The sequence below is a fragment of the Cornus florida genome, unplaced genomic scaffold, assembly GCF_030987335.1.
Source record: "Cornus florida cultivar Cherokee Brave unplaced genomic scaffold, ASM3098733v1 CherokeeBrave_3.0.0_Hap2_Chr06, whole genome shotgun sequence".
Classification (NCBI taxonomy): Eukaryota; Viridiplantae; Streptophyta; class Magnoliopsida; order Cornales; family Cornaceae; genus Cornus; species Cornus florida.
The window spans coordinates 75,643,974-75,661,860 of NW_026775576.1; the positions used below are offsets into that span (position 1 = coordinate 75,643,974).

A 17,887-nucleotide genomic window follows, 5' to 3' on the forward strand; every position below is an offset into this window, starting at 1 on the left:
AGCTTGTCCAATTTTATAATTATTATCCCATTTTTTTGTTGGTACTGAATTTTCATTATGGTCAAGTGAAATTATTAGACGATGGACCCATATCAGCTAACCCCTAACATTATTTGAGGTTTTAAATGGTTGGACCACAATTCCTCTATGCTAGGTGAGATACTATTCAGTGTTCTGTCCCTCCATTTAAGTTGGATATACATTTAAAACAGGAACAAGTTGGATATATATAAGTCGGTAGTTGCACACATCAAACATTAATCCAAATCCATTTTAGGTGGTCACTCGGGGAATGTGTGTCTAGATACATATACCACATATATATATATATATATATATATATATATATATATCACATGAGATTTGAACTCTCATATCATGTATTTTAGAGGTATATAATACCCAAAAAAAAAAAAAAAAATATCAAGGGTATAATTATAATACCAAGACAAAAAAATGCAGCAAAAAGGCGGCAGAAACTAGCTCTCACTAAGTGTAATAAGTGGGCGCTTGTCCATTTACCCAAAAGCTCGAACTATTGGGTAATGCTGCATACTCACCCATTTATACCCAATCACTTTTCCATTTGATTCCGATGTAGAACAAATGACCCTTATTACATTCTTCCCCACCCAAACTCGGAACGCCCTCATTGCGGCTCGGGCCACCTTACTTACCCGAGGTGTTCATCCGGATGCCTTCCGGGCCGGGCGCTTGGTGTGACACCGTATCAAAGACTGAATTTGGCTCTGATATCAATGGTAATGGGTGGACACTTGTCCATTTACACTCAATCACTTTCTTATCCGATTATAATGTGGGATAAATGACCCTTGTTACACTAAGCCAAGCCCACAGTAGATCATGTAAATGACATTATCAGCTCAAATTGATGGTCGCATGACATTATTGTGTGACATAATTCGGTTTATCATCCAATGCTGTAAAAGTTACACATCATGTAAACGGAATTACTTAGGGAGTGTTAAATATTTTTTTTTTTGGAAAACAAAAACAATATTTTAAGTCATTGTTCATTTTTCAAAAATAAAATTATTGGAAATTCATTGTTTTTGTTTATTTATTTATTTTATTTTAAGAAATGAACCATAATTAATAAAAATGATGGTACTCTTAATTTTTTTTTGGAAAATAATTTTTGCATCAAATAATTGCAGTGAATTGTTAGACATACTCTTTTAATTGGTCAATTATACAACAAATAAGGAAAGTGCAACATTCCTCTTAATTGTATTGGGTATAAATAGCCAATTAAAAATTATTAGGTTAGATAATTCACTGCAAGTGTTCCAAACTACCACTTCATCATGAATTCCCAATTGAGTCGTAATACTCAACACAAAGATTAGACCGATTTATTAGGCAGAATGTACGTAGCACAAAAAGACAAATTAATATGACATTAGCATGTCCATTAAAACAACATGAATTTTCAAAGACAAAGTTACCCCTATATTGCCTTCTTGTATTCATCCTCCTTTTTTTAGGGTCACTTAATTGAGATCATCATTAAAATTCTTTTAAATTCCTTTTATAAATTTTATCAGAATACTATCTCTCTCTATATAGATGTATAATATTATATAAATTTTTAAAAAGAAATCATCATAATATATATATATATATATATATATATATATATAAAATTATGGGAATTGAATTGTAGCATGCTTAAGAATATATTTATATATATATATATATATATATATATATATATATATATATATAAATAGATGTATAAGAATATGCAAAATTTCGCAAAATATAAAAAAATAAATAATTAACAAGTTTATAAAATTTTCATCATAACTCAAAAAAAAAAAAAATAATAAATAAATAAAATTGGTGCTTGTTTGTATGCAGAGATGTTGGGTATGATTAACAATTTTTTGCACGGAACCAACAACAAACTGAATGGACTCGTCGATCGAGTGATGAATCTAGAGAATAGAGTTCATCAAATTGAAGAGGAGAGAAAGAGAGAATGCCACCATGGAAAAAGACCAGTGGTCTCTTAGGGTGCACAACCTGACGACGACGACAACGGTGATGACACTGTAAATAACGGGAAAAAATCAAGTATTGTAAAGTGATAATTTTGTGTATCTTGATCGGGAATTAATGATGGTAATGGAGAAAGGGTGAGAGAAGAAAATAAAGAATGGTTTGACTATGGGATAGGGATGAATAAAGAGAGATATTACTGATAATTAAGATTCTTTGCTAATTAGGATTATGTAAGGATAGTTTTGTCCTTAAAATTTTATCTAAGTGTTGTACAACTATAGTGGCACATCATCATCAACTTGAGTTTTGAGTCTGAGTATTCTGTACAAGTATCATTTTCTTTCCCAATTATACAGAGCCATATGGCATGGATTTCTCAATCTTTATATTAGGGATTTACAAGCGACTAAGACCCAAGTTTTAAATAAACCCTAGTTACAAGTAGAAAACACAAGGTAAATTTTTAGTTTGGTAGGGATTTCGGACCCTATTAGGATATTCAAATTAATAGACTCAAATATTTTGTTTTCTCACTAGTAAATAAATTTTCAAGGTCACGTGGATAGGATTAAGAGGTCTTCACAAAGGACAATTCAATTCAATTAGTGCCAAGGACATCCTCTGCCCCACCTTCCCTCCTATTCCAAACTTGTTTTTTTTTTTTTGTTTTTTCATGGAAATCCATAGCTTTTCATATGGTGTTTCTTAGTGGACCATGGAATGTCTCCTAAGAAATTAGGGTTTGGCATTAATATTCCTTACACATAGGACAAATTGTGTTTGGATTGAAGGAATTGGAAGGAAATAAATGAAAGAGGGAAAGGAAAGAAGAAAGGAGAAAAGGGCTCTCTTCTAATTTTGTAAACCTTTTAAAAGTGAAAGTATTTGAAAGGACATAATAAGTAGTCTGGGATAATAAATGAATGCACGCCACAATATATTTCATGAACTGTGATTCTTGAAAAAAAAAGTTTTACATGAACAAGTCAAAACAACTTGGGCTTTAGTTTGTTTGGCTTTGATCAGTCATGATGAAGTGAGACATTGTTTTAGTAATGCCCTCAATTTAGCTTGACCCTGCACTTCTTCACAATGAATCATTGCTTTCAGGAGAATTCTAAAAGAACTAGGTCCTCTCAAATCGCTGATGGCACCATATTTGAATCTCTACTTTAGGTTCTTAAATTTTGTACCAATTAGTAATAGACATGCATGTGTTGATTTATCAATTGTCGGTGTTTGTGTCGGTGTCGATTGGCTCACTCTGTTCCTCTTACGTTTATTACATAAAATTTGAATCACGAAATAATTGTCTAAACACGTGAAAAGAAAGAAAACTCTCATTTGTATGCGTATATTATCTCTATCCTTCAAAGCAGATATTGGGTGTCTGTATCGATTGGCTCACTTTGTTCCTCTCACATTTATTACATAACACTTGAATCACAAGATAATTGTCTAAAACACGGGAAAAGATATAAAGCTCCCATTTGAATGCATGTATTATCTCTCCCCTTCAAAGGAGATATTTAGTGTCGGTGTCGATTGGCTCACTTTATTCTTCTTACATTTATTACACAAAATTTAAATTACGAAATGATTGTCCAAACCCGTTTAAAAAAAAAAAGTTCCCATTTGAATGGGCGTATTATCTCTCTCCTTCAAAGGACCTTCACAGATGATGTATAACAATTGTAGTGTGCCAACTTGGACTAGTGACCAAACCATACTGTATCATTAAAAGTACTACTGAAAAGTCCATCCCATCCAATACTTACAAGAGTGCATGTGAAGACAAGAAAGAACTGTGAGTGAGTTGGCACCAAGTGGAATTGATTGGAAGGGCTTATATGAGTAGCCAAACAGGCAACAATTGGCAGGTTGTTTCAAAGTCCAATGGCTCTACCAGATGGGTAACTAGAGCTGGGTGGGGAAATTCATGTTCAATAAAGAAGAGGCCAAGATGCACCTCACAGGTTCACACCCTTGGCTTGTTGGACATAAAACCAAAATACATGCAACCAAACACTACAGTATCAGCCAAAACCACATTTACCCCACTTTGTGTGTGTAAGAGTAAAAATGTTTGGGTAGGGCACGATCAGCACCATATAGCTATAGAGAGAGCCTGCACTGCCCATGTGGTCCATTTATGTTTCACTAGTGTACGCGAACATGATCTAACATCATGTATCATGATCATGAGGGGTCAACCAAATGTAATTCTATCATGTGCCTGAAATTGTCACTTGGAATTCAATTTCTTTTGGTGCAAAAGCACTGACATGACTACTCTCTACTTCCAATCATTTGACCATGTTTGGAGAGGTGGTATGTCTTGTCCTTAATCGTCGGTCTATAAGTCTTACATGTGTGATTACAAACACTCGTGACAATTGTGGACCCTTGGATGTAGATGATTCGAACTTTGGAAAAAAAATGTGCACAAGTCTAAGTACGAAGCTACAGCTAGTGGTACAAGACTAGTTTTAGTCTTTATCTAACCAGAAATGAGAAATCGGAAAAAAAAAGTTCAAAAGTAGAGGAAACAATCAAAGAAAATTAAATTCAAATTACTCCCAAAGAAGTGTTCACACCTAAAATGATTCGAATCTTAGACCTGATATTTTCTGATACTCCATCATTAAATGTTTACTCACTTGAACTAACTCCTTGAAGTTAAATTCAAATTACTCTATTGTCTAATCTGATCGTGAACATAGGTCTCCTTTACTGTGCCACATTTTATTAATTTCTTTAGATACCAATAAGAAGTAATATGAGATGCTTCAACCAAGTGTGACTGACACTGAGGTAGGGTATTTAATATTTTATCTTGAGCTTCCATTTGTAGTTGGGCATGCACCAAGGTGTGAAACTTCATTTTTATGTCAAATAATTCTATATATAGCTCTGTCCATAAATTTTACCAAATGTGAGGCATGCATCTACACACACACAAACATATATTGTGAATTACAATGAAAGAAGGATCGAAGTCAATAGTTACGAAAATAGTTGAAAATAAAAGATGTTTATTGCATATAATGATAATGCCCCACGGACCCCTCCATTATAATGACCTTCAAGAATGATTTTGAAACCTTAAATCTAATGCCATTATCAATTGGAATGTGGGACATATGGGTAATTTTATCAGGCCTTTCAATTATGAATTACAAGTCTATTAGTTTGCTTGCCAATTGTAGTTTTATCAGGCCTTCAATTATGGATTACAGGTCTATTATTTAGCCTGTCACTTGTACATAGTTTGATTGAGCTAATGAAATCATACATAATTATCAAAAATTAAAAACAAATTTAACCCATGGTAATACATTACTCCTCTTTACTAATAATTCATTATCGACTTCTCTTTTGATCAGGCTCGAATCTCTCCCCTTCTGTTTAAGGATAGAGAGATTATATATACATACCGCTAAGTCAAAGATTCTTTGATAAATCATTATTGACTTTGTTCCTTCAAAAAAATTATTTACAGGTAGTATTTCAAGTTACTCTAAGTAGTATAATTTAACTAAGCACTCTCAAAATCATGATTGTTTAGGGTTTTAAATGTAATGCTAACTACGGGGTAGAAGTTAGGAAAGTATAGTACGTGACAACTTTGAATTTACAAAGTTTATGGGAAAAAAAATTATGTGTATTGATGAATAATGATAATATGTTGAATGATACAATCACTACTTACATAGGCAATGAAATCTTAAGAATAGTCCAATTTGACACCGTTTCCAAGAAGACGAAATTTATGTAATTTCTTTATATATATATAGAAAAATAGGAAGTCACTATAATGTGATATTTGTAAGTTCTATTCTATTTTTATATATATATTAAAATTGGTAGAATTGTTGATGCTATTTCTTGTTTCATCATTTTCAACAATTCTACAGAAAATGATTTTTTTTTTTTTTTACCTGCTGAGAGTATACAATTACATATATTTTTGGAGGAAAATGATGTATTCCTTTTATGTTTTAATTTTTTTTATCATCACATAAAAAATCACTCTCTCATATTGCTCTTAAGGGAATTTGAAGTCTGAACTTTCAATTTTGTACGTTGAATAAGTATTTCTGAACCATAGGCATTGGTGAAAAATATTGTGTTCAAAAATTTATATTACAGTACCGCATGGGAACATAATTATATGTATAGTGTGTGTATATATATATATGTAGATGGCTTGTTTTTATACGTAGGATGTATAGATAGATGGATGAACATGAATTGGAGTGAGAAGCATGGGATAATAAACGAGAATAAAATGAGTCATGTACACTATCCTTATACACCCATCAAACAAACAAATAAAACATACAAGTTTTAAAAGTACCACCATGCACCCATTAAGAAAGAGTCATATAACCATATATAGACACATACATATATGCTAGTGTGTGTGTATAAATATATATATATCATTTGACCAATACATTATACAAATTCCCTCAAACATGTACATACACATGTAATACATTAATATGAGAGAGAGGAAGGAGGAGAATGTATTTCTTATGAAATAAGCATACATAAAAAGTTAGGTGTGTGAGAGTGAACATGGATGGGACCACGACCATTCATCAGAATAAATTATTAATTATACTGAAATTAAAAAACAATAATTATAATATCACTGTAGCACCCAACCCAACCCAACCCAACCCAACTTGTTTGGAATTTCCAAGAAGCGAAGGCTGACCCACTGCTCTTTAAAACCTTCTCATGTGTCTTGGTTTGTTGAAGAGTAGGGTCTACACTTAAATAAAATATCTTTCGAAACACATGATAAATATATACATATATATATATATATACATATAATTAAGAATTCATAAAAATGAAAAATTTAGCCTTATAAAAGCTTCCTTGCACCAATTTCTTCTGCCTATTTCACACGCACAAACACACACAGAGCTTCGAAGGAGCAGGTGCTTGCATTGATTTTCTAGTACTGCTGCTAGAGGAGGCATCCAAAGGGATCGCATTGATCCAGACTCTCTTTCATAACTTAGGGTTTTTTTTTTTTTTTTTCATTTTTCATTTTTATTTATTTATTCCAAGTTTATGCAGAATTTGGATCATGCTATCCCTTTGGATACTTCCTTTGGTAGCTTCTTCTAACATGGTATATAATTATATATATACTCTTGTATATATGGTGCACACTACTCTCCTATGATATCATGCAACTCATTTCTGATCCATCTGGGCACAGAGACAGACAATTTTCTTATACAAACATCTTCAACCAAGTAAGTTAATTTTCTGATTACTCTATCTTTATCAAGGTAGCACACATTTAATTATTAATTATATATGTTCTTAAATAATTCAACGCTGAATTTGAACTAATAAAGGGCTTTACAGAAACTAGTCAAATACATGTATAAAAATATGCATGAATTTTTTATTTACATATATTTTGCTTTGTTCATGTAAAGAAGAACTTTTGATACATGGGTATTGCATTTTATGATTTTGAGACTCTTATTTCACTGCATCTTTATATTAAAACCCCATATTAACACTACGGATCAACATTCCATGAGCATAATAATTATGCTCAACCCTAGAAAATGGAGATCCAGTACTACTCCTGAGAGAAGTTTCAGGAGATCACTCATCATAAGGAGTAGTAGTATTGCTTAGAGTTTTCAAGAAGATCAGTTTTAAGTACATTATGATCTATATCATTTTCATTAGTGTTCTTCATCATCAGTGAAATTGAAAGTTGTACCTCCCTTTTCTTTTTGGGCAAGTGTTTCCTTGCTTCTCTTCAAGGCAATTACTTTGCATGTATGTGTTAATGTGTGTGTGTGTGTGTGTGTGTGTGTGTAGTTAATAATCAATGGGGGAGATGATCTTGTTTGTGGAGCATGATCATCAGCTAAATCAAGTTGAAACTAGCCATTAATTTGATCAGGAATGAAACAGTGCCTGATAGTGAACTGATTTGGAATATCTTGACCATATATATTTCATACTTCTATGGTTGATGGTGAAGACAACTAGTCTTTTTGATCATTACACATACTTCCAACAACTTGAATTCACCTCTATAAAAAGTAACTAATTTTGCAAAAAATATCTATATGTATTTTAACACAACAATGAATATCTAGTAGCATCAGCTTCTGAAGGGGCTGTTTGGTTCCCAAAGTCAGTTCACCATTGTAATTGTACCACTCCTAAATTTTGATTAATTTTCAAATATATATCAACACCAAAAGGAAATATATATGATACATATCCTGGCAAACTACCCTTGTGCATATATATATGTGTGTGTGTGTGTGTTGTACTGTGTGTGCCAAACATAAGTAGAAAATTTTTGTGGCACATCTGAGCTTCATTAGAATTACACTCTACTTGGTCAAACAAAACATCCCCCAAAGCTAGAAGTGTGAGATGGACAGAGTAGGAAATGGGCATAGTAGGTGTGGCCCTGGTCCAAGAGTCCAAATGATATCCACATGCTTTGGGCACTTTATTTAGAATCCAAGGCAGTGAAAGATGATATTTAAGGGCTTCTTTTTCCTACTTTGGAGGCTCACATTGAGTGTCCCAAAGGCAAAGGAATCACAGACGTGGTGACACCTTAAAGAATTAAAAACCCTTTGAACATTGTGTTCTATTTTTTTTTTTTTTTTTTTAATTTAAAATGAAGGGGTTTCTTTATGATCTCCTAGGCCTCTATCACATGACCCCCAATACATGTTAAACAACCTTATCACATGGCCCCAACATGGCCCCAACCCAACCTTTCAAGTCTATTTCCCTTTATTACTTAGCCCCTAAACATTCATTCAAATATCTATCCTCCAACTCCAACCAAGGGTACCCTAATATTGCAGGACACAATTAATGAATACTTTCCAATACATGAACCTTCTGGCCTTTTACATTCTATAGGCATGCCATGCATGTGATTTCCCAATTCTTGTTACCTTCCCTACATCATTCTATAGCCTATAGGAAATGAATGTTAGTTAAGATTATTAGGTACATCTAACTCTCCTTAATTAAATTTTGCAAATTATGTGTTTTTTGGTAGTCTGTGGGACTATAATTTATTTTAGACTTTTATAATATATATGACTCACTTGATGACAAAAGGTTGTGTCTTATTAGTATCTCCTATATATTTTTAAAGAAGATTTGATAGTTTAAATATGGTAAAAAGGGTGTGTGAGTTCTTGCCACACTACAAGATTTGTGGGTGTGGTTGTGTTCTATTAGTATCTCCTATATCTTTTTAAAAAGAAGATTTGATAGTTTAAATTTGACAAAAAGGTATATGAGTTTCTTGCCACGCTACAAGATTTGTGGGTTTGACAGTCAAAATCTAAAGACACGTGGATATATATAGAAAGGTTGATATTTTTAAGATGAGGTAAATTAATAAATTACATATATAGAATAAAATAAAATAATTTAAGAAAAAAAAAAAAAGTTTAAGGAAACATATATATTATATGGAGAAATTTTAGGGGACACTTTTACATATTTCCAAAAAATATATACATATTTGTAGGAATATATATATATATATATATATATATATATATATATATATATAGGAAATAAGGAAAGAAAAAAATTCAAAGGGGGGCATGTGCCATGGTCATACTGCCTCCATCCCTGCTTGAACCGAAATATATAAATTAGGTTTGATTCACAGTACTTTCATTTTTCATTATAAGTATAAATTTTGGTTAATATCAGGACTAACAACAAATCACTTACGATTCATGATTAGTCAAGAATAAAATTTAGAAGTAAATGCAGAAAGAAAAAGAAAAGAACAAAATTTAGAAGCACAAGAGAATTGCAAGAAAAAAAGTGGCTCAAACAAAAATTTTACTACCTAACACTAAATTTGTCAAATTTAATAAAATGAAAGGGACTTTACATTACATCATTTTTCTTCTCTTACATATATTTATTTAAGTAAAATGTAAAATTTAATAAACTGTTGTTGGGCACACACATCAGGCATGCTTTGCACTTACATCATTTAATCTTGAGTAATGATAGCTAACGCAAATTTGATTTGGCTAACCTACGTCAGAATTAAAAAAGAAAAGTCCCTCTTATATGGTATAAATGAAAAGAAAAAAAATGATGCTTTCTCTTTCCCCTCTCACAAACAGAGGAAACTAAAAACTCTCCATTGAATATATACAACACTTCTCCTCAAGCATCATCTTTTGTAAAATTATTCTTGACCTCTACTTTTTCCCTAAAAGACAAATACATTTTGTAGAACTTTAATAGGATGAATAAATTATAGATTAAAAATTCCTTAATATAAATTTTAAAACAATAAATATTTTGTTTATATAAAGTATAGATAATACTGTATTTGTATAGTTTTATGAATTTTTACTTCATAAATTTAAATTTATAAAACACGAGAACAAGTAATTTAAATTTATTGGAAAGATTCTAGTTTCCTGTTCGAAGGGAAAGAGAAAGCACCATGTTATGGATTTTTTTTTTTTTTTTTCGAATCATTTATATTATGTACGAAATGACTCTTTCGTTAGTAATTTTGAAGTGAGTAATTTTCCGCGTTTTCTTTTTCGCATGGTCTATAATTACTCTTTACTCTTATACTAGTATTAAAGTAAGATTTTGGTTTTATTTTGAAATGAAATTATCTGGATTTAGGTGGTACAGGAAGATGGGGTCTTAGGATCAGATGGAAGCATTCTTGGATAACTGAGTACTGTACGGATAGTCTTCCAAATGGGAAATGTGTAGCCCAAAATGTTCCCCTCTTGGACTACAAAAGCTTTATGAAGGACTCAAGGACACATTAACTGCCAATAAAAATAAATAAAAAAAAAAAACCCTAGAAATTAATGATTTTTCAAGTCCAGAAGGACTGGATGCTTCATGCCAGGGGTTGCCTAAAGCCCCTAGACCTGCTCCCAAATTCAAAATCCTCAACCCCACCACATCTTTCTCCACATTCCCACCTGGTGAAACTTGAATTTTTGCCATGAATTAAGGATCCACCAAGGATTAATTTATTGAGATATACTGAAAAGAAAGTGATATAAATGTTGCTTTAAGTTGATAAATTTGTAGTCTCTTTTGGATAATTATCTAGTTATTCAATTATAAAAATAAAAAAAATGTTCTTCTAGAAGTACTCATAAAATGAAAAACAAAAAATATATAAAGATCATTTTTGTGTTCACGGCTATGTTTTACGCTATTGATGATAGTATTCTATAAATAATTAATTGAGATTGATAAAGTAGTTTTAGAGTAAGTCACACCGAGCGAGAGTGGGAGCGGCAAAGTCACAAAATCTAAGTCACGCAATAGAAATGGAAGCAAGAGCACATACAAAGTATGAAAGCAGAAATCGTGCGAAATTTAAGAGCAATAAGTAATACCATTGAGAAGAATTGTATAACTTGAGTTTTACTTTGCTACCAATAAGCTCTGACAAATCCCATCAGGATTGGGGAACTACTCTGATCAATCAGAAGACAACACAATGAAATGGTGGACCATAGTAATATTTGCTATAATCAACTAAACAATGAGAAAGCCAGCTAAAGATGTTGGGATAATAAAATAACAAGAATCCCCAAATCCATGGAGTTTGCACTTTTATAGAAAAAGACACAGATCAAGTTGCTGAGATTTTTTTTGCCCCCAAAGTTCAACCCAATCTACATAGAATCCTCTGCACCATTATAGAGTATTTGACAGACTTTTCAACCATATCTACATTGCTGAAGTGTGAATGATTTAAACCTACACAAACTACATGAGCCCCCATCCATGGAAAGTTGTTTTTTCATTAGTACCCTATGCTTGGCTAACTTTATTTGTTTCCAATTCTCCAGTCTGCAGATTTTGACGAAGTTATGGGTGGTGATGATGGCCATGGTGGTGGAGCTGTGGGGGTATTGTTGTAGTAGTAATAGGCTGGCGACGGCGTTAGTGGTGTGGTAGCTTGTAATGGCTGTGATGATACTATTTCTTGTGAAATGCAGCAAGCAAGACACGATGATTAACGGAGATGAAGCCAATACAAGCATCCAACTAAAGATTGCTTCAAACAAAAATGATAGCACCAAACACATCAGATAGATTTCCATTTTCAAGCCTAGTTTCTGAATTTCTCACCAAGTTGTTTACAAATGCCTCAAATACCAGCCCGGACCTTCTCTTCAAAATCATGATAAATACGAGATAATCATTGCCTCAAGGCACATCACTGATCAATTATTAAGACAAAAGCAATTCCTTGTCACATCATTTACATATTTTTGCATCACTGATATCTTAGATAAACAAGGCAGCACAAAGAATGCTCTATACAGTTAAAAAATGAACTTCTCAGACACAAGGTTTGAAAGCTTACTGAACAATATGAAAGTAAATCAATCAAGTTCCAGACCTACATCCTTCACAAATTAGAAGCAAATCCTAATACCATCTCATATCAAACAAACCGTATTACAGATAAGATTCAGCAGATGATATTATATATGGCCAAAGAACTAAGACCAATAAGTTATTTCAATGATACAATAACAGTATATATTTTCTCAACAATTCCACAACCACCTTATCCTCCTACCATGTCATGGGAAAGGAAATTTAAATAAAAACAATTCCTTTTTAAAGCTTTTCTGCATACTAACGTAAATCGGAATGAATATTCACAAATCCTTGCAACAATTAACTAATCTGAAATACAAAATTATACAAAGAATATTAACCACAATGATTTATAACATGCGTGGGATTTTTATCCCTAAATTCATTGAGTTTGCACTTTTATAGAAAAATGAACAGATCAAGTTGCTGAGATTTTTTCTGCCCCGAAGTTCAACCCACTCTACATAGAATCCTTTGCGGCATTATAGTGTATTTGACAGACTTTTCTACCATATCTACCTTTCTAAAGTGCAAACTACATGAGCCCCATGCCTCCATCCATATTAATTCTATCTTTTAAGTTTAAAGGAATTTGGTTCCTAATGGAAAGTTTAATTTTTTTTCATTCGTACCCTATGGTTGGCTAACAATATTTGTTTCCAATTCTTCAGTTTGCCTATTTTGATGAAGTTATGGGTGGTGATGATGGCCATGACGGTGGTGGTGAGGTGGTAGTGTTGTATCAACAGGGGGTTGATAGCAGCATTCGTGTTGGCACAAAGCACGAAAGTGGTGTCATGGTTACGGCTGTTATAATGCTATTTCTTATGATTATTGGGGAGCTCAAATCATACTTTAATATATTAGGATTACAAACAATACAAATGCATTCTATGTAGGATTTGAATAAAATTAACCCACCTGCTAGCCACTTTGGACTCTCGGATGATTTGCAGACTCCAGATGCACACAATCGCCCGCAAATCACTGCCTGCACAGTTGATGCCATGTGACTGGGAAAGGTTGTGAAATGCAGCAAGCAAAACAACATGACTAATGGAGATGAAGCCAATACAAGCATCCAACGAAGATTGCTTTAAATGAAAATGATAGCACTAGACACATCAGATAGATTTCCATTTTCAGACCAGAAAATTGCCAGGAATATGATCACAATCCCTTCAGGTGGTTCATCAACTATAGTGGTGCATTTGTTAATTAAATCAATTTATTCATCTCATATTTTTCAGATAATTCTACAACTTTAGCTACTGACAGCATACCCATGATAGTAGATGCCACATCCAGCAGCATCCACAAGAAAATCTTCCCTTAAGATTTCATTTTTCCTCCCTAAAACCTTAACCCCTAATAACCAAATACATCAGACTTTGTACTTTTGCTTTTGGGAGGGATGCATAAGCATGCTGGTAAGTCTCTCAAGTCTCAACAAGAGACGTCAAAAACCCACACATGCCAGATAGCAGTCTTTGCTTGCAGGAGTTTCAGATGACAACCTCTTTTATTTTATTATTATTATTATTATTATTTTTTTTCAGATGACAACTTTTTGCCTATGCCATTCTTGTAAGTCATTTACAAATGCCTTAAATACCAGCCCAGAGTTTTACTGTCATAAGCACTCAAGTGTTCAAGCAAACTATATTTCAACCATAAGTTTCCTAGATGATTTCTTCCCCCCCCCCCAAAACCATGATAACTATGAGGTGATCATTGCTTCAAGGCACATCACTTATCATTTATCTAGACAAAAACCATTCTCATCACGAGTTCCATATATTTGCATTACTGGTATTTTAGATAAACAAGGCAGCAAAAGAATGCACTATACAACTAAGAAACAAACTTCTCAAACAGAAGGTATGAAAGCTTACTCGACAATATGATTTTTAATCAATCAAGTTCCAGACCAGAATCACTACATCCTTCACAAATAAAAACCAAATCCGCATACTGTCTCTTATAAAAAAAAACTGTATTTCAGATAAGATTCAGCAGAGAAAATTATATATGACCAAAGAACTGAAATCTGAATGCAATTTCAATGATACAAATACAATAACAGTCAATATTTCTCAACAATTCCACAACCACCTTATCCTCCTACCATGTCATGGGAAAGAAGTTTAAATAAAAACATTTTTCTTTTTAACTTTACCCAAATGATCTACCCATCCAAAAGAAACCTTTTCCGCATACTAACGCGAATCTGAATGATCTTCACAAATCCTTGCAACAATTAACTGATCTGAAACACAAAAGTATACAATAATATTACCACAATGATTAATAACATGCAAGAGATTTCTTATAAAAAACAGATAAATAAAGAAAGCAGCTACTCAAATCAATGACAGGAGAGAGAGAGAGAGAGAGAGGAAAAAAAAAAAGGTTTTGTTCACTGTCATGCCACAAGATTGATAGAGGAGCAACAAAGAATCTAGTTATCATTGATCATTTTAAATGGGAGAGAGTGAAGGGGAATGCAATGCATATGACAAATTGTGAGGGAAACGAGATGACAATAATTTTTCAATGGCTGGCCACGTTGAGTTGCACATTCGGTAGTTTGTATATATAAAGGTTGAAGAAACGACATTTGTGGCCTTAATTCCTAGCTTAATGCAATAAAAGCACCATTCAAGCATCAACCACAAGTTGCAACCCAACAAATATTTGCACAATCACACTGCAAAAAAAAGTGTGGATGGCCTCTTAATTCAGTGTGCATACTTTTAGCTCCAGATGAATTGAAAAAACCCTCCTGTAACCAATTTACACCCTATGCGAAGGGAACTGGTGATTTGAGATGAATTATTTGGATTATACTGAAAACGAAAAAATTCTGCAGCATTGATTGGCTTTGAATTTTAAAATCCAAAAATTGTCCACAACTTTATTATGTTTCCCAGTCAACAAATATCTTCCTTTCATGTATCATAGGCATCCTAGCTATTCCAAATAATTTTTTTATTTTTTAAATTTGTGTTACTTCACAAGAATTCAAAAAAAAAAGTAAGTTTGTTCTGATACACATTAAGCTCAATAAACACATACATCATAACCAGGGAAGAAATAAACTAGTTAATTCTCAGACAGACTTACCAGGCAACATCACCCAGACACCAGCTTTACAACAATCCAGATGGAGTTGAGGAGAATAAGAGGAACTCTCATATACTGTGTTGCATAAATGAGACCTATAAGCTGCCCCTTAAATGAATTTCTCCTGACACCCGAGAATTCCTGGAAGCTCCATCCTCTAGGTGTAAGGAAGCGATCCTCGTTTAGTATTGCCAGTGCATTTGCAATAAGCAGACAGCCTTCCACTAGTGTCCAAAAACCCATAATTTCCTGCATGATAAATGATTTACTAAGAACTTCTGGAAAACTTTTGGCCAAATTCTAATTGAAGTCACTCAACCACAATACTTCATATGCAGAATGGCTATAGAATAACAGGTTGAGTCGTTTTATATGCATGTATTCTGAAGAAGCAAACAAAAATAAATAACAAATGACGTTGAGAATGCTTCTTCTGACACTAAAATTCTGCAGTTCATTCGGGAGGAGTTCCAGCATTAATCCTAAAAGTTCTTAGCTTGGAGGCCCACTTCCTTTAGTGATTGCAATCTATATTTTAATTTCCGCACAGTTTTTGCACTCGTATCGTTCTATGGCTGTTTGAAAACAGCTGCAGCTAAGGATCAGCCCCACCCACATCCCCAAAACCTAGCAGCAGAATTTAGGCAGCATCTTTTGCAATGGGATATTACTATAGGAAGAATAATGCATTCATGTAGTCTGATGGGGCTCGGCATAGACAAATTGCAAAAGAAATTAAGAAGTATTTTATGATCATGGGATAAACAAAGCAGGTGCCAGAAAGATGGCATCAAGGTAAGCCAATGTCCGTCATATTGAAGAAGTTCATACTTGTCATAACGAACCCCTATTATTGGGTCACCAAAACTGCATCATATGGTTTTTCAATACGATTTGCAGGAAATGTTTTTAACAATTATCCTGTTCATGTTCTTCAATTCTAACACGGTTTCAAATCGAAAAGTCTTAAAATTTTATACAAAATTGAAAAAACGATGTAGCAGCAAAAGTGGATTTCTGGAAGAAAAAAAAATTGCAACTTTGCAAATCTTTTAACACCCATGTCTACTATCTCCATAAAAATTATATATAACATGTAGTCTGATGAATCTGAGCACTGGTTGTGCGTATAATATATATCCCTAACGCATCCAACGCATGTACTCTAAACCCAGTCAGAGTAAACTGACAGCACAATCACAATATAAGGAGATCACAACACTAGGTTATCAATGCATCAATGATCAAGTAAAACGAATCTATAAAAGTCAGAAACTACACAAACTAAACATCATAAGTTGCAATCACAATCTAACAACCTAATACCTTTCAAAAAAAAAAAAAATCTGACGACCTAATCAAAAGTTTTCTGAGATACATAAAGTACGAAAATTTGTAACTTATGATGATCTAATTCACAGTAAATAAATGTGAAATCGAAAAGGAGGCTAATTTGAAACAACACACCTGCTAAATTGGGTTGAAGATCAGATTCTCTTCGTCTCGGAAAATTGGGTTGAAGATCAGATTCTCTTCGTCTCGGAAAAGTTCCACTTGTTGGACGACGGGTCAGAAAACTTTCCCCTTTTTGTTTTTTTGTTTTGTTTTTTTTTTTCCGGGAAATTCAAGCAAGTTGCAAATATTTAACGAAAGTGTAGTGTGTGTAAATGGGTTGGTAGCAAAAAACAGCCCAACAAACAAAATAGAATGCAAACTTTGGCCCAAGCGATAGGAATTCTACAAACAGGTCCAACCACTAACAGGTACAAATATCGTGGCCCAGATCTCAAATTTAGTAATTAGGTCAGAAAACTTTTTAAGCAAACCTTGTTAAGAAGTTTTGTTAACAAGTTTATAAATAAATTTACAAGTCTAAAGACTCAATTTATGGCCTATTTAAACTTTTACTTGTTTACTACATGCACATGTATTGTAGAAAAATTCGAGACTCAAAGGGATTAAAAATGAAGGGTAAATTTCAATTACCTCTCTTGAGGTTGGTTGATATTCTACATAGATTTTCTTTACGTTTCATAATATTACTCATTCCCAAAGGTTCTTGTTAGGCACCTGGCGGATTTTGCTGATGTCAACAAGAGAAAATTGATAGAATGCCAATTTTGTCCTTCTAATATCTGAAATGACAATATATAATGCACAAATAAAGAGGAGAAGAGAACACATTACAGTTACAAAGTTAGACATCAAAATGAATCAAAGTTTGGGCCTATGGATTTGGATACTTTACTATGTTCCATATTTTTCCCAATCCTCAACAAGGACATCTTGGTCCATG

The 17,887-nt window shown here is 33.1% G+C and overlaps 1 protein-coding gene and 1 long non-coding RNA gene across 2 annotated transcripts; one reads left to right on the plus strand and one right to left on the minus strand.

The window, feature by feature from the left end:
• Positions 1-6,893: 6,893 nt before the first annotated feature.
• Positions 6,894-12,339, plus strand: LOC132312121 (uncharacterized). The gene is made up of 2 exons (XR_009483186.1): positions 6,894-7,307; positions 11,925-12,339. It is a non-coding gene; the product is annotated as an uncharacterized LOC132312121 (long non-coding RNA).
• Positions 12,340-14,420: 2,081 nt separating this feature from the next.
• Positions 14,421-17,215, minus strand: LOC132312120 (uncharacterized). The gene is made up of 3 exons (XM_059810377.1): positions 17,059-17,215; positions 15,592-15,840; positions 14,421-14,734 (listed from the first exon to the last, which is right to left on the minus strand). The coding sequence occupies exon 2, from the start codon at positions 15,832-15,834 to the stop codon at positions 15,601-15,603; it is 234 nt and encodes a 77-aa protein (XP_059666360.1). The 5' UTR covers positions 15,835-15,840; positions 17,059-17,215; the 3' UTR covers positions 14,421-14,734; positions 15,592-15,600.
• Positions 17,216-17,887: the final 672 nt, after the last annotated feature.

What these genes read in the sequence shown, in the direction of transcription:
- LOC132312120 (XM_059810377.1), bottom strand. Translation starts at nt 15,834, where the DNA reads ATGGGTTTTTGGACACTAGTGGAAGGCTGTCTGCTTATTGCAAATGCA.